The 21,801-nt window shown below is 38.0% G+C and overlaps 1 protein-coding gene across 1 annotated transcript; it reads right to left on the reverse strand.

The window, feature by feature from the left end:
* Positions 1-2,404: 2,404 nt before the first annotated feature.
* On the reverse strand, positions 2,405-21,642 carry BROX (BRO1 domain and CAAX motif containing). Its single transcript, XM_021698393.2, has 13 exons — positions 21,570-21,642; positions 19,554-19,670; positions 16,803-16,909; positions 16,353-16,449; positions 12,985-13,080; positions 11,592-11,664; positions 9,510-9,615; positions 8,740-8,829; positions 6,933-7,018; positions 5,689-5,770; positions 5,221-5,371; positions 4,165-4,324; positions 2,405-3,479 (listed from the first exon to the last, which is right to left on the reverse strand). Exons 2-13 carry the CDS (start codon positions 19,652-19,654, stop codon positions 3,393-3,395), a joined length of 1,236 nt encoding a protein of 411 aa, XP_021554068.1. The 5' UTR covers positions 19,655-19,670; positions 21,570-21,642; the 3' UTR covers positions 2,405-3,392.
* Positions 21,643-21,801: the final 159 nt, after the last annotated feature.

A 21,801-nucleotide genomic window follows, 5' to 3' on the forward strand; every position in this document is an offset into this window, starting at 1 on the left:
TCTGTGCTCAATGGGGAGTCTGCTTCTCCTTCTCCCTCTGCCCCCTCCCCTACTTGTGCTCTAATAAATAAATAAATAAAATCTTTAAAAATAAAATTAAAATGTAAATTCCAAGCAAACTGCTCAAATATCAAATCTTCAGACACAAAATTATGGTAACCCAAATGACAATACAAGTTTTTTTTTTAAGATTTTAGAGAGAGAGCAAATGGCGGGGGGGGGGGGTAGGGAGAACCAGACTCCCCACTGAACAGGGAGCCTGACACGGGGCTCGATCCTGATCCCAGGACCCTGGGATCACAACCTGACCAGATGGCAGACTAGCTTAACTGAGCCACCCAGGCACCCCACAAATTTATTTTTATACACATATTAAGAGACAAATAATGTGGTATTTTCTAAAGCACACTCTGGAAAATAAGATTTCTGAATGGGGTTTTATGTCTCAGTAACATTTATATGGCACTGAAAATGCCACCTCAAGTTTCCAAAGCACAGAGTTTTGTACAGAGCACTGCTCAGCCACAAGGACTGGCTCTCCAGCCCAGTTTCCCACAGAACACACCACATCCAGTGTGACGAGTACGGTAGATACAGGCCAAGTGAACTCCTACTTTGAGATTCAGAGGTGATAAGTACCAATAAACATAAATAGGAACCAAGGAGGTGGAGGAGTGTTGGATATTTAATGAACTCCGGTGGCGTGAAGCCACTGATGCACGTGTCTGTCATCTGAAAACGTTACTGTGAAGAGTTAGGGTTTTTGTGCCGTATTAACGGTTACTGGTTTAATAAATGTAAAAATATTTGTCAAAAAACAAAATCCCGATGAAACTGTTAAGTAAAATTACTTTATTTCATAAATAAAAAGATAATTCATTATACAAACTACTTTTAGCAGAGTATGTTAGCTGTCATTATCCAGTTTAAACTAAGTATGAAATGTATGCAATTCACCGTTAACACAGTTACATCCCTCTACAGCCTTCATGCAACTGCTTTGTATCTGTTAACTTCCAAAAATTTCCAACACCATTTTAAAGAATATAATAAAGATTGGGGGATTCTAGTCACAATGCATCACTTATGCTGAGTCAACACGCTATTTATTACTTGCTCATGTTGAAGTTGCCAATTACTGATTTAAAGTAATACCAGTATTTCCTGCATTTTACAGAAGCACTGACCGTATGACGTGTTTTCATTCCATATATGGTAGTATGATTCACAAAAATGTTCACGTGAAAACTGAGTTAACTAGGTTAATAAGCACTAGTACCTAAGACAAACAGGTCCTGTAGGCCAAGAGCAAAAAGCTGGCATCAAGTACTGTCAGTAAATGGCATACAGCAAACCAACGATTTTGTAGTAGCACACAAAATACAGTGAAATTTAACTGAAATATTTTTCTATACACAGCAAAATAAAATTAAATGTCTGTCTGGTTATTATTCCACTTATTAGAATCTGCAGCTTCAAATATTAAATGTTATATAGCAAGGGGTAATTAGCTTTTTCACGTATTTTTTTAAAATCCTGATTCTATGTATTTTCAAGAGTGAAAACTATGATTTAAGTAATCATTTATTTGAACACAATATTGATTCAGATAGGCATAATCTATTTCTTTTTAATTTTTTTAATAATCTCTACACCCAACGTGGGGCTCGAACTCACAACCCCGAGATCAAGAGTCATATGTTCCAGGTGCCCCTATTTATTCTTCATAATGAAATGTTTATTACTATTTCGACACCTTATGCAGACTTTACTTATTTGTCACAGGGTTGCTGTGTGGATTCAATGGTTTATCTATGTAAGTGTTCAGCAGAGGGCCTGGCACACAGTACGCTCCCAATATACACTACTATTATTTCTATTAAGTGAACCAATCTGTCATTTATGATAGAAAAATTAGCTAATTTTTCCCAGAAGAAGAATCAAAAGATAAGCCTACAGATGTGTGACTTTTGTTAAAGTATTATGCATCCACTATTTCCCAGGTTTGTGTATACGCTAAACTAATTGTTTCAAATATTACGAGCTATTTTTAAGATCATACTGTACGTTTGCTCTTTAAGTTTTTGTTCTGGCCTTTGGCCTAAAGCAATACAATTTGGATAGGATGTGTGTATTAGAAAACCATATAGAAACAATGCACACTGAAGTCAGGTAACAAAGGCATTTTACCATAACTTCTGTCGCCAAAATGTAGAGTTACTAGTGTAATTCAGGACAACCTATCTCGTTTAGGTTTAAAAAGTTTCTTCTTGGGGCGCCTGGGTGGCTCAGTCGTTAAGCATCTGCCTTCGGCTCAGGTCATGATCCCAGAGTCCTGGGATCGAGCCCCGCATTGGGCTCCCTGCTCCACGGGAAGCCTGCTTCTCCCTCTCCCACTCCCCCTGCTTGTGTTTCCTCTCTCATTGTGTCTCTGTCAAATAAATAAATAAAATCTTTAAAAAAAAAAAAAGTTTCTTCTTTATATCACGCAGTATCTCACTTCTGCAAAAACATTTTCATTCTGTGTTCATAAAGAGCTGTCACAAAGTTCTGTTCTCTAAGTAAAAAAACCCATCAGGAAAGGTACTTGTAAAAATCATCGTAGGTTTATTGAGGTTGAAATAAAGTGCGAGGCTACCAGAACAGGAGTATGTGTTTTTTTTTTTTTTTAAAGATTTATTTATTTACTTAAGTTATCTCTATGTCCAACATGGGGCTTGAACTCAGAACCCCAAGATCAAGAGTCGCATGCTCCCCCTACTGAGCCAGCCAGGCACCCCTGGGGTAAGTTCTTAAATGGTCTCAAAATACCTATAAACACTGATTTCTGAACAAATTATAGCTTCTTACATATGTAAGGGATTTGGTATGCAGATTTTCTGATCTCCAACTATAAATGACTCTTCTACCAGAAAAGATAATAGACCCAGAACATAACAAGTCTGTGTGACAACATAATGGTGAGGGGGAAAAGCCTCTCGGTTAAAATCCAACTCCTGTCATTCTTCTGGCATCAAGTAAGAGAAAGGAAAATAAACTTTTTTGTTTGTGAAGATAGAAAAACATACCCGAAACCACTATAATATAGTAACCGGAAACTTATTACTACTCAGAGTTCAGAACAAAAATCAACAGCCAAACATGCCCTTCAGAGGCACAACAAAATCTTTTACATGTTGTCCTGATTAAAATGGGAGTCTGGAAACAAAGCATGAAACATCTCTACTATATTAAAAATCAAGAACAAATAAACTGAAGGCAGATTCCCTCTGAATGTACTAAGTCATTCTACAGGCTTCAGAGGAAACATTTCAAGAAATACGAACTGAAGTTCCATGGTTTATCTTATCTACTAGTAGAGAAATTCAAAGTGCACATTTTATCGATGTACTTTAGGAGATGTAGCACCCCGTGTCCTTCTGAGGTTTGATATCTGGTTCTTTCACAGGTTTCACCACTTCTTCTGGTTTGGGTTTGGGCTAGGGAGAAAGAGAAACACAGTGTTAACTGTTAACTGTAAACTAATTATTTGGAAAACAAACACTATATCTTTTCCACCTTAGACTTTTAAGAAATGAAATTACATAAAAACATTTCAAGGAAGGAGCTATGGCTGGAAATTAATTCCCATTCCCTTTTTTTCAGACCCCTCCTCTTTTGGCAGTCAAGCCTCAAATTTTGCACTTAATCTACTACTTGATTTAGTACACCTAGACGTACTTAGATATAAATGAATAAAAGCAGTCTTATTTTACCCCTGGATGATTTCATGGAATGTTGAAATTAGATCAAATCTTCAAATACCCTGCGATATGCTAAATCAAAAACAAAGTATTGCTATAGCAATATAAACATGGACAAGCCATCTGTTTTAGACCTCTTCTCCCACACTCTTCTTAAAAGCATCTCTGATAAACTACAGAAAGGCAAGATAATGTGTTCAAAAACGACTCAATTATGTAGGAAATCAGAAGATAATTAAGGCCTAGAGATCTTATCTCTGACAGAGTTCGACAACACACATTACACCAAACACTGCAGTTAGCTAATTTAACATTTAGACAAATGTACAGATCTACTTAAGTAGAGAAAAATACCAAAATGCTAATTCTGAATTCTCTTTTCGAACTTTTGTGAACAAATGGAAGAAAGCCAATCTCATACACTGTCATCCTTGGGTCTTTTGGTGAGATCAAATGCAGCCAGCGTGTCTGGTGTCCAGTGCACACTTGTAGGAGGAAATTCAAAAGGTACAGGCTCTACGAGACCATAATTTGCTTTGAGTTCCAGTTGTGGAGCTTCTGTTGGAATTTTTTGAAAGTAACTGCAAAAAGCAATATAGAAAGCAATTCATTTCATTCATCAACTACTTGAGCGTCTACTATGTTCAAGGCCCTGTGAGAGAGAAAGACAATTTAATGATGAATAAGACAGACAAGATTCTCCTGCCTCATGCAGCTCGTATGAGTAGACGAAACAGTCAGGAAAACTTGTCAACAACAATGCATCGTAACTGAAGCTGTAACAGATGTTGTATACCATGAGAACACAAAAGAGGGGCAATTAACCCCAATGTTGGGGGGGCGGGGGTGGTTCAGAAATGCTTTCCAAAGGAAGTGATGGAAGTTATACTAGGCATGTTTAAGCAAGTAAAAGGGCTCAGTGTGACCAGATGCAGAATATAAGGGGAAGGATGTAGACAGACAAAGCGGGGACAAAATTGATTCTCCCAACCCACACAGGTGGTGATCTACAGTTTGAACAATGCTGACTTAATGGAAAACTGCTTGATAGGACTAGGCAGGACCGACAGAAAATCCATTTCCCTGCTTTACAGACAGCTGCAACCAGAGTGAGATGAATATGCAAAGGGAGCAGAGAAGCTATATATAACACATGGGGAAGAAATAGCAGGGAGGCAAAGTTAAGAGAAAATTAAGACACTATAAGTGAGCTATATGTTAATAACTTATGTTTAATTTTAAAATTTGCTTTTATATATCATCATCAGAAGCAGAATAAAGTCAGGTCCAACACAAGGGAACTTTATTACCAATTTAAAGACAAAATTAGTTAAACTTAAATGCAATCTGACATAAAATCTTTGGGGGTAGAGACTAACAGAAACTGTGAGATTACTGATACAACATATTTAAACATTATAATTACAAATACATATACTATACTAATATTACTAAAATAATACCGAGCTGTACCCACATAAATCCATTTTCTCTCTGACATTTCTCTAGGGTATTCTTCACAAGATTTCCAAGTTTCCTAAAGAATAAGTGTCCTGAAGGTTTGACCGTTGGTCCGGGTCCTTTGGTTTCTCCATATTCTTTGCACAATGCTTCTGCCTTTGCATAAACTGCATGTGAAAGGGGTATAAAAATCATTTGATTATAATTATTGACTATACTAAAAACGCTTTGAATCAGAGATGATAGGAACTTTTCTGCTCCTTACCTAGTAGAACAGTAATATCAGTAATAGTGTAAGGGGAAAGGGGGTATTTTCTACAGGTTTTTTGGCTTTTAAAACTTTGTTTCTCTCTCTCCAATTCCCTCACTTGGTCCCATTCTCTTTCATGAACTCAGCCAAAAATCTCTTTTAACTGCTTATTTCCTTTTATGATAAAACATTTGTTTTTTAAAAAGGAGTTAATATTCTGGCAGGAATACTTACATTTTTCTGCTTCTTGGAGAGACCTGATTGCTTCACCACATTTATCACTAGCCAACAAAGTCTGACCATGATAACAGTAAGCCTGATAAAGAAACAAATTTTTATTCATTCTCTCCGCAAATGATGCTTTCTGCTATCATTTTACATATACATCAGATGAATGAGCGCCTTTGTCCACTGTTAGAAGTATCAATGCAACCCCTTACACTTCTTTCCTTCAATAAGCTTCCCCCCAATCTGTTAGTATAAAAGGTGGGATTATGTCAAGGTTTTGAGCCACACTAACCTTCTAACTATGGGCCGACAGCAAAAAGTATTTCTGAATAATGAAATCTGTTTTTACAATTCGGGCACAGCAGATAAAGGAAGGAAATTGCGGTGCTAATGCAGAGGGATAGGGAGGGAGGATTCTAAGGTTAATGACTAAACAGTTGTCAAGAGACATTTTATCAGCCTGTAGTAGGACATGCTCATTCTTTCAATGTCTGTATCAAATGCAGGACTGCAAATTCTTGAAAACAGATTTTTAAGGTATAAGGAATAAAGTATCAACCTGGATCCAAAAACGGTGTTTGATTATCTCTCACATGACATTCTTTTTTTTTTTTTTTTAAGATTTTTTTTTTATTTATTTGCAAGAGAGAGAATGAGAGACAGAGAGCATGAGAGGGAGGAGGGTCAGAGGGAGAAGCAGACTCCCTGCTGAGTAGGGAGCCTGATGTGGGACTCGATCCCGGGACTCCAGGATCATGACCTGAGCCGAAGGCAGTCGCTTAACCAACTGAGCCACCCAGGCGCCCTCTCACATGACATTCTAACCAACAAACAAGTAAGTTTGTTGGTGGGTGTAAAAGACTGGTAAGTAACTTCTCAAACAGTGCTTACTAAGGGTTCTGCACAGATCCAGGGGACATACTGGGTGTAATGCCTTAAGATCAGAATCGGTAAATACCTTCTTCAATGTACAAGATGAAAGGAGAGAATTCTCATTAAGTAGGCAGAAGGTTCCAGATTAAAAGTGGGTTTCGCTCTAATAGTAATTCCACTGCTATAACGCAGTTCTACAATTCTACATAATGTCTTTCCACCCACTTCAGCTCACAATGGCTGCACTGTCCGTGAACAGTTGAGAGCTGTCCGTTATTTGTAAAACGCTAATTAAAGTCTGACAAGATGACAGACCTAGCACTCAAGGGGCTGGAAAGACAGTAATTTACATTGTTTTTCAGGTTATAAATACTTACATAAGCTGTGTAGAAACACATTTTCAAGTGAAGATATTTTCTCCATTTAGCAGAATATGCAGGCTCCAAACTGGATAAAGTATGATCTAAAGTTACATTTTAAAAAGCAAAATATAATTTCACCCTGATTCACTAGAAGACTTTTAGATCATGTGTTCAGATGCTAAAAGCAGAATGCCATTCAAGTCTAAAACTCAAGCATTTACACATTTTCCAAAAAAACTTTGCTTTAAAGTGATTTTCCCATAATATTTTAACTACATAATAAGACTGTTTAAATACCATGGCCCGTCTTTTGATGGTTAACATAACAAGTTTAAGATAATGATAAACACAGAACTTCAAGATAAATACAAATTACATACCGTTATACTGTTTTCTTAAAATTATGTAACGTAGCAATGCGTAGTGTGGTCACCCAAGTCAGAAACACGGACACTCTCCTTACTGGTCCATCACTGCAGCACTGAATCTTGCCTAACACACTTATTCACATCCTGCCAACTTCTCTCTAATCCATTTCTCTTCCACTCCCCACCTCAGTGTCTTTGTCAATGCTTCCATCACTTCCTCCATAGACTATAATCACTTGTGGAGTCAGCCTAATAGTCCTTCACCTCGCAAGCCCATTGCTCATCTTACAATTAAGGGACCTTTCTTAAATTTAAATCCAATCAGTCAGATTTGCTTCAATTATCTACAGAATAAAAACCAAACTTCTTAGATAGGCTTTCAAACCAATTCAGGATCTCACACAAGCATACTTTCCTAACCTTTTCTCCTATCACTCACCCTGTGTTTCAGCTAAGGCATCTGTTTAAAGGTCCCAGAATACGCTAAATTATTTCTTCTCTCTGTATGTACTACAGAACGTTCTACTCTTCCCATATGGTAAAGTTTCCTAGCAAACTTAGAACTACTGTTTATGTTTCAAAGTCAGGCTTAAACTCCACCTTTCCCTAGACAGTCTCCTCTAGCATCCCCAGATCCTTTGGTTTTTATTACACTGCTGTAATAACATCTTATTTTATGCTATAATAATGTGGCTACGTGTTTGTTTCTTTCACCAGACTGTGAATCTGTTCTATTAATCTTTGTATAGCTAGCAACTAAAATAGTAATCATCCCATAAATAGAAACAAATGCTTGTTTCCTAAATAAGTGAATGAAAAGAATAACAGGCTAATGAGAAGACCTGAGTTCGAGTCCCAACTTCACGCCTGCTAACAGTTAAATTACAGGTTAACTAACTCTCTGGAGTTGTTTCTTTAATGACAGCAACTGTAAGGTTATTATTAAGATCAAAAAAACTTCAAAACTAAAACACCTGTATAATTATTACATATAACTGGTTAAGAAGGATTGCTCTGTCCTTTCCATTAAAAGTTACGTAGCGCATTAACAGTTCTTTTTTTTTTTTAAAGATTTTATTTTATTTATTTGACAGAGAGACACAGCAAGAGAGGGAACACATGCAGGGGGAAGTGAGAGAGGGAGAAGCAGGCTTCCCGCCGAGCAGGGAGCCTGCTGCGGGGCTCGATCCCAGGATCCCGGGATCATGATGCGGGGCTCGATCCCAGGATCCCGGGATCATGATCTGAGCCGAAGGCAGACGCTTAACGACTGAGCCACCCAGGCGCCCCCAGTTCTCATTCTTTGAAACAAGATAATAACACAGGTATTATTCCAGTTTTGCAAATGATGAAATAATCTGAGAATCTATTTGTTTTGCTTATTCCCTGTTAAGCCAAGAGTTTAATCCGAAAATCTAAAGACTAAAAATATAACAAAAGAATTATAAACTTACCAGCTTTTTGATAGAAGTTGGCAGTTTCATAGGCCAGTGCAGCAATTAGTCCAGGAGCATGTTTCAGTTCAATTGCTCGAGCAATTGTTACTGTAACCAAAGCACAATAAAGTGAATGTGTAATTAAGTTTACTTGCATTAAATTAATTATAACAGCAAAAGACAGCCCAACAATCTATTTGGAATTTTAATAGTTTGTTAAGAATTTTAACATGAAAAGTTAACTTACAGAAAATGCAAACATAAACCAAAAACACTGAGCTTGCTGATTCTGATATTGTTTCTTTAAATCACTAACCAATTACTAGCTAATCACAAAAAACTACTACTACAAAACAGCATGTCAGAGGAGAACAAACACTTCCAGGGCACTGGAATTTAAAATAAAGAAAAACAAAAAGCCTACAAAGTTTCTTTATTGGTTTTACTGGAGTCTTCATTTATTTCCTGACACTGAAAGGTGAAGACTTAAAGGCAAGCCAAACAGTGGAAGAAGAAAAGGAAATAGCAAGGTAGAGAGGGAAAAGAGGAGTTACAGAATTAATCTGATGTTGTCAGAAATGGCATGACATCAAAATCCTTTTTAAACTACAAGGCCTTTTCCTGCTAAACTATCCATGAAGGCAAATGCTGAAGGTGAAGTTGTTCCTCACTATAAATCTCTCAAATGTGAGACTCAAATCCAGCTAATTCTGATTAAAAAAAAAAAAAATTAGATGCCAAGAGAAATTTCTTAAAAAAAAAAAAAAATCTTACAATATTTAGGATACCTTCTTGAGCTTCAGCCTGACACTGGACAACATAAGCTTCTAGTAGTCGTGCCTCTAAATCCCTCCCCTTTTCTGCAGGTGTAATAAGCTTTGGGATATGACTTTCCTGAGAGAGAAAGAAAAACAACAAAGAAGCCACATTTTATTTTAACCCAGTTGTTAGAGATGAACAAAATGGAAGAGACATTCAGTTTGGGGATTTATCAGAAATTCAGGGGGTGCCTGGCTGGCTCAGCCAGTAGAGCCTGTTCCTCTTGATCTCAGGGTTATGAGTTCAAGCCCCACCTTGGGTATAGAGATGACTTAAAAATAAAATCCTGGGGTTCCTGGGTGGTGCAGTCAGTTAAGTGTATGACTCTTGATTTCAGCTCTGGTTCTGATCTCAGAGTCCTGAGATCGAGCCCCCTGTCAGGCTCCATGGCCCAGCATGGAGTCTGCTTGGGTTTCTCTCTCCCTCTGCCCTTCCCCTCTCCTCCCCCACCCAAAATAAATAAATAAATAAAATTAAAATTAAAGATAATAAAATCTTTTAAAAAATGTCTTAAAGAAAAAAAATCCTAAACAAAAATAATTCAGGGCACCAAAATTGTGTAAAAAGGAGCGATATTAAGCTTCTAGAGAACAAAAGCTCCTATATACTAAAAATTTTTAAAGTTTCTCATACATGTCTGCAAAACTTGGGTCAAAATAGATAGCTCAGATATGCAAGTTACATTTTCATCTTAGAAAATGTTTAACTGGGGGCGCCTGGGTGGCTCAGTCGTTAAGCGTCTGCCTTCGGCTCAGGTCATGATCCCAGGGTCCTGGGATCGAGCCCCGCATCGGGCTCCCTGCTCCGCGGGAAGCCTGCTTCTCCCTCTCCCACTCCCCCTGCTTGTGTTCCCTCTCTCGCTGTGTCTCTCTATAATAAATAAAATCTTTAAAAAAAGAAAAGAAAATGTTTAACTGAAACAGTAACCAAAATTCTCTTTTGCATGACAGCTAGAATTACTCACTTATATTAATAACTGTAGAGTAGAAAGAGGTCTACAATTCTTTTTTTTTTTTTTTAAGATTTTATTTCTTTATTTGACAGAGAGAGAGACACAGTGAGAAAGGGAACACAAGCAGGGGGAGTGGGAGAGGGAGAAGCAGGCTTCCCGCTGAGCAGGGAGCCCGATGCGGGGCTCGATCCCAGGACCCTGGGATCATGACCTGAGCCGAAGGCAGACGCCTAATGACTGAGCCACCCAGGCGCCCCAAGAGGTCTACAATTCTATAGGTAACTCAGGATCATAGGTTTTTAATCACTGGAAAAGCATCTTATTTTATCGTGAGAAAACCTATTATTAGCCTCTGGAAGGTGTTCAGTAAATAGCGGTTTAATAAGGATGAGGTGGGGGTAATCCTGATTGCTAAATACATCAGTCTTTCTCCTAATTTCCATCACTGGAGATTTAATATAATTACTGCGTACTGACTGCCCCTCTAGCCTTTTCATGGAGATACAGAGAATACCCTCAGAAGTTCAGTTTTGCAGAATCATGATTTATCCTGGCAACTGCCACAGACCGCAATGAGAAATGGTAAGAACCGTCAATCTTTGTGCTTTGTTTTTTATCTTTACCAAAGGGATACAAAAATAACCAGTGAATTACAACTTGAATTTTCTTTTTTTTTTTTTAAAGATTTTATTTATTTATTTGAGAGAGAGAGAGAATGAGATACAGAGAGCATGAGAGGGAGGAGAGTCAGAGGGAGAAGCAGACTCCCTGCCGAGCAGGGAGCCCGATGCGGGACTCGATCCCGGGACTCCAGGATCATGACCTGAGCCGAAGGCAGTTGCTTAACCAACTGAGCCACCCAGGCGCCCTACAACTTGAATTTTCTAACTGTAAAATTCACTGATGGTTTTCTAAAATGAAGACATCTGAACTTCTGTAATTGGCTGCAATCATCAATAAAGTATTCAACATAAGAAAAACAACCTATGCCAGGTTCTTTTTACAAAGTGAAATAATTCCTTCCCCATTCCCCAAAGAAAGAAAAATTATTCAAGAATTAAAGCATTAGGAATATATTTTATCGTTATTATTATTTTACCTTTAAATGTTTAAAAATCCCCGCTGCAATTTTTAGGCTTCGATGGACTTCTTTTGCTTCATCTTCTGTTATGCTTAAAGATAGTGGTTACATTAGTTAGAGGATGAATCCTGCTTCTTGTACTAAAACCAACAACTAATGCATTATCATAAAACCAAATTAGTCATTTGTATTTCTCACCAGTAGTTTTCTCCCTTCAAAAAAAAAAAATCTGACTCTTAAAAAAGTAGCAAATGCACATGAAAATTATCCACAGAACACACTACAAATGAAAAAAAGGGAGACCCTGTCTATAGGTTGGGACAGAGGCTTCTTGCTGTTCCTTCCAGATAATCTTCTGTGCATTAAACAAGCACAAAATATTCTACACTTAATGCATGCACACACTTAACACATATATACACTCTTGTTTTAATCACCTAATTACTTTAGAGATAATTTTACATCAGCACATATAATTCAACTTTATTTTACTTATATTTTAATATTTTATTTTTGAGTAATCTCTACGCCCGACGTGGGGCTCGAACTCACAACTTGAGATCAAGAGTCACATGCTCCACCGACTGAGCCAGCCGGGCGCCCCTCAACTTTATGTTTAAATGGCTGCGTATTATATGCATGGTCAGATGCACCACAGTTGGTAGTTGCCAGTTTCATATTGCTAACACCCATTTTTACTATTATAAAAATTGCATCTTGGGGCGCCTGGGTGGCTCAGTTGGTTAAGCGACTGCCTTCGGCTCAGGTCATGATCCCGGAGTCCCGGGATCGAGTCCCACGTCAGGCTCCCTGCTCAGCAGGGAGTCTGCTTCTCCCTCTGACCCTCCTCCCTCTCATGCTCTCTGTCTCTCATTCTCTCTCTCGCAAATAAATAAAATCTTAAAAAAAAAAAATTTTAAAAAAGGAAAAAAAAAATTGCATCTTATTTCATTTAACAGTTCTCGAATCCTTCAAAACATCTTTCACATCTTTGTATTTCTTTTTCTGTGAGCTGCCAGTTTATGTCCTTCACTTATTTTCAAATGATTTGTTGATCTTTTCCTTTCCTTTCCATTATAAAAACAATTTGTCACATGCATCGCAATTTTTTTGACCATCTGTCATTTGTTTTTTAACTTTGTTTGTGGTACTTTTATGCAGTCAAATATTCTATTTTTCCCTTCTCTTGGTTTGGGGTTTCATTTAGAAAGACCTTCCTCATGACAAGATTAATTTTTTTCCCCTTTTAACATTGGGCTCCATAATCGATACTTAAAATACTAATACTATGAGGCAACCTTTCCTTTTACAGAAGCGGTATTTTTTATCAATAGCCCAGACTTTTTAATAATGAATCTCCATATATTTGAAAAATAACACATACGTATACAACCTTCCCCTTTAGACTTACTTTTCTTTTCCAGCCAGTCTTGAAGCATATTTGGTATACCATAAAGCTACATTAAATCCCATGGAAATTAATTCAAAAACAGCATCCTGCTGGGCACTAGAATTATAAACATGGGTGTCATTAAGTTCTGTCAATTACTGAGACATTGCTATATGAAGCCCACTGTACATCCAACTCAAAATTATAAAACAACTATATGCTAACTGGAAAAATGAGGAAAACAGTCCCTGTGTTTAATGACTAAAAATAATGGACCATAATAGTAAACATGAGAACAGTAGATTCTCAAAGGTTACTGTACAAAGACTAGCTTTAAAAATACAAATTATGGGACTCAACTCCAGAGAATCACAAAGTCTGGGAGGGGCCCAGGATCTATATTTTTAGTAAGTACCCAGTTCATTCTGGAGTGGGTGGTTCTTACATCAATTTAAAAACAATGGAATTCAGAGAGAGATTGTTTCAGGCAAGAATGATTAAAGGAGGTTTAATGGTAGAGACAGTCTCTAATTGTGCCTTGAAAGATGGCTAGAGGGGAGGCAGGTTACCCCAGGTAAGGGAATGATGCTGTTAAAGCACAAGAAAAGCATAAACATTTTTTCTGAGAGTAGTGACCCAACTAGTGTGATGGAGCACACGGTTTGTAAAAAGAAATCGAGGTCAAAAAGCCAAGCTGAGGTGAAACGGGTAGACTTTGAATGCCAAGCCAATCATTATGTGTACCACAAAGAAAAAAGGTCTTACAAACATCTTATTTGTTTCCTTCAGATTCTATTACTAAACATGACACCAAGAGGATGGCAAGAGCTTATTTAGCAAATACGGTAATACTAATTTTTAATCATTCCTGCTTTGATAAGAACTTGAATTTATATATTACTCATTTATCTTAAGTGATGAAGAAAACAGAATATCCTTATTTTATACACATAATACTAAGATACAGAAAAATTACCCAAAGGGAAGAAACTAGAATCATGGTCCCACTTTGTGTTTTTTAAAGATTTATTTATTTGAGACGGTACATGCATGCACACAAGCACTTGTGGGGGGAGGGGCAGGGGAGAGGGACACAGAATCTCAAGCAGACTCCCCGCTGAGCACGGAGCCCAATGCTGGGCTTGATCTCATGACGCTGAGATCACAACCTGAGCCAAAATCAAGAGCTGGACGCTTAACTGACTGAGCTACCCAGGTGCCCCTCCACTCTGTATTTTTTATTTAACTGCTGCCTCATAAAAGGAATGGAAACAGGGAAACTTTTTGGATTAAAAAAAAAGGTGGGGTGTTATAAAACATTCACAATTCAAAAATAACTTACATACTACCCTGTTTAATATGTTATAATACACAAACATGTGAGTTATGTATTTTTTTAGTGGAATGCTTCACAAATCCTGTGTCATCCTGCCAAAGGGGCCACGCTAATCTCTACACTTTCTGATTTTAGTGTATGTGCTGCCAAAGCACTAAACAAACCTCTTAAGAACAGTCTTAGCCCATCGATACCCCACCAGTAAAAGCTGTAATGCACAGTTTAAAAGTTTATTCTCGGGGTGCCCAGGTGGCTCAGTCAGTTAAGCATCTGCCTTCGGCTCAGGTCATGATCCCGGGGTCCTGGGATCAAGTCCCACATCGGGCTCCCTGCTCAGCCTCCTTCTCCCCCTGCTTCTGCTACACTCTGGCGCTCTCTCTGAAAAATAAATAAAATCTTAAAAAAAAAAAAGTTTATTCTTTTCAGCATTGAGAACTTTCAAATGAATTATATCTGGTAATCTGGTAGGCAATCTAATTTATAAGTTTACCTTTAAATAAGATAGTTTTGCTAATTTATATAAAGTCTCATGAATAACTGTCTCCCTTTTCAGCCTTCATTTATTTCAGTCTGCCTTGTTCCCAAACACTCCATTTCTATTGTACCACATCTTAGTAGTCAGAATGTATATAGTTGAAAAAGCATTTTTCAGAACAGATATATTCACAGCACACTTTCTACTGAATAAACAGCAATCAAAGATAAAGCAACTTAAAAATCTCAGATGTAGAGAATATTGGGTATCATTCCTTAAGGCCTTCATCATCTAATTTTTCACTGTCTCATAAAACTCGCTGAAAATAGCTGTCACAAGTAATCAAAATTTGGCATGGTGGGGAAAAGTGCCAAATGTATGTAATACAAAACACTTTAGAATCTGCCAAAGTTTCGTGATGTCATAACGATAGAGGTTTGACTCTAAAAAACATCTTTTTGAAGAAAAACATTCCTTAATTTTAGATAAAGTACAAAGGGGTCACATAAAAAAAAAAAGAAAGAATAGAAAAAAAAAACATAAAACGAGAACTTGGAAAACCTTAGTGTCCCAGAATATTAAAATTTGGAAAGAATCCATAGTCCTCAACTTCCTACCAAATTTATGAATTCTACATACAATATTGCCAAGGAAGGAAGGAAACTAACAATTTACTAAATATTATACACCTGGCATTATTTGAGTCACTTACCATAAATCTGCCTATTTTGTTCCTCACAAAAGCCCTATATCTGTAACCCCAACCCAGAGTTGAAGCAGGTGTTCACAGAGAGACCTGAGATTGCACCTGAATATATAGGAATCCAAAGTCCACACTCCCTTCCACTGCAATGCCTGCCCTGGGTCTCTCAGCAAGCTCCACTTCCTTCCCTTCTGACTTTATACAACTTTCTACAGCAAATGGGAGATCCGGATACATGGTCATTTAAATAATACAATGGTGTTAAAAAAAAAAAAGTTCAATAAAAGTTTAGCACCATTATGATGTTTCCTGTTGTAACTAGACCTCTTCTGATTAGTTTCAAGTGAGTGATAAGAAAGTTCTGAGGCGAAATTTTTTAAAAGAGCAGAAACAGTGACGAGAAATTAGGAAGAAAATAAAACTATGCTCAAAAGAGTATGGAGCTGGGGTGGAACTGGGGACAAAGAGAAAGAAAGAGACTGACCAAAGATATCTAAACTATCCATCATAAAAGAAAACTAGGTGAAAAGCAAACTTTGGCTCTCCTTGAAGGCAGGCAAAGACTAAAAGATAGATTTGGATTCCAAATTTCCAAACTGTTCTTTGCATATAATTAATAAAGCCAAGAGTGTTCAAGTCTGGTTAACATTTGTATTGATTATCTCAGAAACAGATTTGGTCCAGGAAAAATAAATTGTATTTTTACTTAACAGAATGCATTAAGAGTTTAGGTCAAATGTTTTTAACTAATTACCTGATAAGAGAAAATGCTGATCAGATCTATATTCTATTTCTTCAAAAACAGAGGCTATGGGTTAACCACTGGCTAAATAGTTAGAAAAATGGCTTCCGTTTTGTACTGTTAGCTTGCCTACCTTGGAACCTGTCCTTGTAATGTATCAGTCCATTTGAAATTTTGAATATATCGTAACTTGCTTTCTTGGGTAGATTCATCCAATGAATTTATGAAACCTGTAAAAAGGTACAACATTTCAGTTTTAGAAGAAATATCAAGTATTATGTTTAGAAATTTTTTCAGATAATGACTTATCCAGATATCTGAAGAAAACTCCTAGCCCCTCTCCCCACCCCATACCTCACAACTTCTTCTAAGGTAACATAATATGAAATATGTACACATTTAATTTTCAAAATGTTAGAGGGACCAATACCATCCTGACATTCTCAACGTTTCTGAAACTCAAGTATATCAAAGAATACAGACTAGAAGACTAACCTATTCAAATTTGTAAAGTCTAAGAATTAAATGTGAATTTCTGCAAAGTTGTTTTTTAAAAACTCTGAAGTTCCCATAAATAACTAACCTTGTAAAAGTGAAAAATAGGAATCTGATGCATTCTTCATCATTTCTGGATTACAGCTCAAATCAGTGAAGAGTTCAAGCAGTCGTGCTCTGGATGATCTCAAGTCACTTATATGAGACAGAAACAGTAAAATTAAGTAAGCTGCATTATGATGAATCTATGTAAAAGTGGCTTAAAGTTTCAACTGTAAAAAGCTTTAAAATAATGCACACCCATACACTTCCTCTAAGGTATTACTAAGAGTATACAGGAATAAACTTAATTAGGACTAACACTGGGGTAAGTGAAATTTCTAATAACAACTGTTTCACAAGTTGTACTAAAATAAACTCAGCCCAACCTAAGAGGCAAATCATGGATACAATTGTGTAATAAAAATATACAGCAAGTTTCAATTTAAAAAAAATCAAATAAACACAAGCATGCAAAATGGGAGAAAGAAATTAAGAATGAGTAAATTAAACAGACCAGTTCACAATAAAAGTTTTCTGAAAAATGGAAATTTAACATGCTTATGCAGTTTTAGTATCTCCTTAAAATTTCAAAACGTGACATTATATCAATATATCTTATTAAGTAGGAAACCCTATTTTTAAATTGCATTCTATAATTCAACATACACATCAAGAGTGTGTGAGAACATGTGGCCACTACTCATTTTAAAACTGCTCCCTGGTCTCCATTCTCCTTTACTTCTCTGCAGCAATAAATGTTGCAGATCCACCATTTCCTTCTTGAAAGTCTCTTCTCCCTGTATTCCACTAACACTAAATCTTCCTGGATATCCTCTTATCTCTAAAAGTTCCTAAAAATGTTTATAGTCTTTGGCTTTCCGCCTTTCTCTCTTTTGAGGTCTTAACAATTTTACATACAATCTGAGATCTACATCATCAGCTCTACCTTGGCCGGGTTCCAGTTCCACATCTAATTTCAGAAGGTAACTTGCTTAATGAGGGTTCAGAAATCATACCGCAGGGACAATGACTGAAGACACTTGCATATAAATGACTAATGAAAGACTACACTTCAATTGTTAGCACTGAGAGACTAGGGACTGTATATCCAGAAGTTAGTAGATGCCTAGGACAAAGCACATACTTTGCTGAATAAAAGAATACTAACATTTCAAATGTTTTAAGATGTACAAGGCCTATAATGCAGCAGTGATGTTTAGAAGAAAGCTCAGTCCTAATTTTAAATGGTCTGAATGGAATGTTTACTCACTGGTACAAGTTCCGTGAAGGCTTATTTCCAAGAAGGTACATACCAACAATTACATACAGATGACCAGAATGGGATGGGCTACCTTATGAATTTGTCATTGTTGAGTTATTTAACTAGAAGCTAGGCAAGAGTAATTCCCGGACCAGAAACAAGGCTGAATTCTTAAGGCCTATTCTAGGCTCAAATAAGTTGCTAGCTATTTCTGGGTAGGCACTCAATCACCTGCAACCCAACTGTATAAAGTTATATTCGCCTTAAAATTACAGAATTTCAGGAAAAATGTACCTTAGAAATATCTATTTTAGACTGTTCATTTTATAAATGAATAATAAGACCCAAAGAAGAGACTTGCCCAATGCTATGGATATAACAATTAAGCCGGGACCAATCTCTACGAGTGTAAGATCAGGGGTTAGCAAACAAACCTATAATTTGTTTTTGTACAGCTCTCAGCTTGTTTTTGTAAAATGAACAAAGAAGAATATGCAACAGCAGCTGTATATAGCCCCACAAAGCCTAAAATGTTTACTACTCAGCTCTTCACAGAGAAAGTCTGATGACCTCTGATCTAGATAAATAAGCCAGCTTTCCTATCTTTTGCTCGTTACTTCTTTCCACAAAAAGCGGCAACACTCTCAATTTTCCATTACTGGTACCATCAAGGTCTTGATCATCTAAATCATCTATTCATATAGACTGAATCCTTTTCAACTTCCCAGAGCAAATTAGACACTCTGACCAGTTGACTCCTCTTTTGAAATATCTCTTGCATATGTCTCTTTTGTTCCAAACTGCTCTACTCACTACCCCTAGAATAAAGGTTTTCCTGACAGAAATGATTTTCATCTGTCACTTCTTACAATCTAGATCAAGTATTAGCAAACCTTTTCCATAAAGAGCCTGAAAAATATTTTAGGTTTTGTGGTTCAGAAAGTCTCCACTGATACTACTCCACTCTGCTGTTGTACAGGAAAGCAGCCAAAGGCAGCCAGAGACAATATATAAATAAATGGGGTGAGGTGACATGGCTGTGTTCTAATAAAACTTTATAAAAATAGGCAGTGGGCCAAATCTGCAGGACAGTTTGCCAACTCCTGAACTGAGCCATACAATTTATTTAAACTCCAACTCAAGTCCTTTCTCCTATATGAACACTCTAAAGCCTATTCCAGATTACTGAGATCTCTCCCTGCTCACAACTCCATGAATTTACTATCTGGCTAATTAACAATATCCATATACAGCTTTGTGAAGTCTCTTGTACTGTTGTAATATATAGCTTAACTCTTATTGTGATTGTTTTAGCCTCTCTGGGACTCACTGATCTAAAATTAAGGACTGCAGCCTAGATGACTGCCAAACTTTATAATCTATTATTTCACTCTTCACAGGTCATTTGTAAGTTTACAAAGAGTCTAAGGGTAGGGCAAGGTGTTACATACTTCTGTATTTCCCATGAAACCTAAAATAGTACCTTGTATCCAAAAGTGGCTCAATCAGTACTTGCTGAGTTTGACTAAAACTAACCTGCAAATTTTTGAAGCAGCAGGGCCAGCGGCTACACCATAGTAGTTAAAAGCGACAGGAGCTGTGGCTTTTAACGGGTTCCTATGAAACCAGTGTGTCATTTTCTCCAGCTGTTTCCTATAAACAAAAAAGGAAACTGTATAAAAAATAAAAATAAAACATTTAATAATGTAAATAGTATAAAAATTAAGTTTACTAAGGATATATGTATACATTTTTAAAATATATGTGTGTGTGTGTGTTTGTATATATATGAAACATACACACGTACAAATAATGACCCTTATTTAAACTAAGGTTACTTGAAATAAATAGGTTTTAAATTAACTGTATTTCCAATACAGTATTGCTGATGCCAATTAACTGGTCACAGCATGTGTTTCTATAATAAATATACTTTCCACAGAACAGTAATAAAAATCAGAATTTTCATGAATAAAAAAACATGATACTCGATTAATAATTTCTATTCTATAAACCCAAAATATCTGACAACCTATCTAAGTGAAATGCCAACTTAAAAAATAGTCCCAAGGGTGCCTGGGTGGCTCAGTTGGTTAAAGTGTACTACTCTTGGTTTCCACTCAGGTCATGATCTCAGGATCCTAAGATCCAGCCCTGAGTTGGGCTCTGCACTGAACATGGAACCTGTTTAGGATTCTCTCTCTCCCCCTGCATACAGTCTCTCTCAAATAAATAAATCAATCTTACAAAAAAAAAAAAAGCATGTCACTTGCCTAATAGTCCTTAGGTAGAAAATGCGAATACAGGAAGGCCCAGCAGAACACTTAAATGTGGCAACTAGATTCCAGGAAATCACAGTCAAGAAAGCCTGATAAGGTTTAATTAACTTAAAGGCATTATACAATGTTGTTGATCGAATTTTCTTACTGGGGAAAGAAACAACAATCGTGGGCTGCACCGTGTAAGAAACACCTCCTGCAGCACCTCCCTTAAAATATTCACCTATTTCCGACAAAACCGATTTGGGAGAGCACCAGATATTCAATGCACTGTATACGCAATGGAAAATTGAACAAGTTCACTTACGGCTCAAAACATTTAACAAGTTTTTCTAAGAATATATATAATCTTCTAAACATCCATGTAAACCAACTTTATAACAAGTAAATTAATACAGCTTCTACGTGCATATAAATCAAGCCTTCTGGAGATAATGGCACACCATACACTCGATTTTGGGACAGCAAATTTTCTACCAATACCCTTTTCAGGTGGATTTCCACTTCCTGGATGAAAATGTCCACAGTTCCGTGTATCCTGGCTTCAGGAACGAAGAGGGTAAGTACTGTACTCTCCGCCCCGGCCCCATCTTGCCCCTTTCTAAGACCTGCCATTCCTGTTTTCAGGAATTCGGAGGGTGGCGAGAACAGCGACACACCCACCCGCAGGTGCAAGGGTGCCCTGAGAGCCACCAGCACCACGGTCTGGTCGAAGCTGCCACCTCCCGTGCCTCCGATTAGTGAAAGAGTTCCCCCACTCGCCAGGCCCCGGGCCCCCCACGAACCTACCTGGGAGCCACCCCCGAGTTTGGAGCGCCCACTTCCTGTTTAGCACCCAACCTCTTCCTCCCGAGCCCCGACCCCTGGAGGCGGCGCGCGGCGGCCTTGCGCAGGCGCCAAGCCTAGGAACCCCCTCATCCGAACAGGCATTTTCGTGGAAAGCCGATACTTTCCACCCGGGAGAGACGGGCCGACGACGGCAGAACAAACCCCCGTTTAGCTTGTAAGATCCCCGGTTGCCAGTGGAGACGCGGGCAAGGGGATTCGGCGAGTCTAGCTGTTAATACGATCGATTCGCGGGGCCAACATGCATTTTCTTTAGTTTGTTTCAAGGCATTAGAAGGAGACTTTTTTGGACACTATCCGGGAGTCCACGGTGACTGTAAAACGCGTGTAAAAGGGTGTGGGGGGGTGACCCTATCGCTTGGGACTCCGGGATAACGCCAGGGGTAGGGGTGTTACTGGGAAACGCCCATTCTCGTGACAAACTTACCGGATTTCTCGGAAATCTGTGTAGCAGTCCTCCTAAGGGAAGAAAGGGAATGTCCGAGTCCACAAACGAGAAAGGAAGGGAGGCGGAGAGCCAGGGCTGCCGAACCAGAGCAATGGGCAACGAGGCCTGCGCTGAGCCGGGGTCACGTGGCCCGGGCCGCCATGACAGCTACCGAGGCGGCAGTACGCGCCGCTTAGGGGCGGAGGCGCCGCGTATCGCGGCCCCCTCGAAA

The sequence above is a fragment of the Neomonachus schauinslandi genome, chromosome 6 (assembly GCF_002201575.2).
Source record: "Neomonachus schauinslandi chromosome 6, ASM220157v2, whole genome shotgun sequence".
Taxonomy (NCBI): Eukaryota; Metazoa; Chordata; class Mammalia; order Carnivora; family Phocidae; genus Neomonachus; species Neomonachus schauinslandi.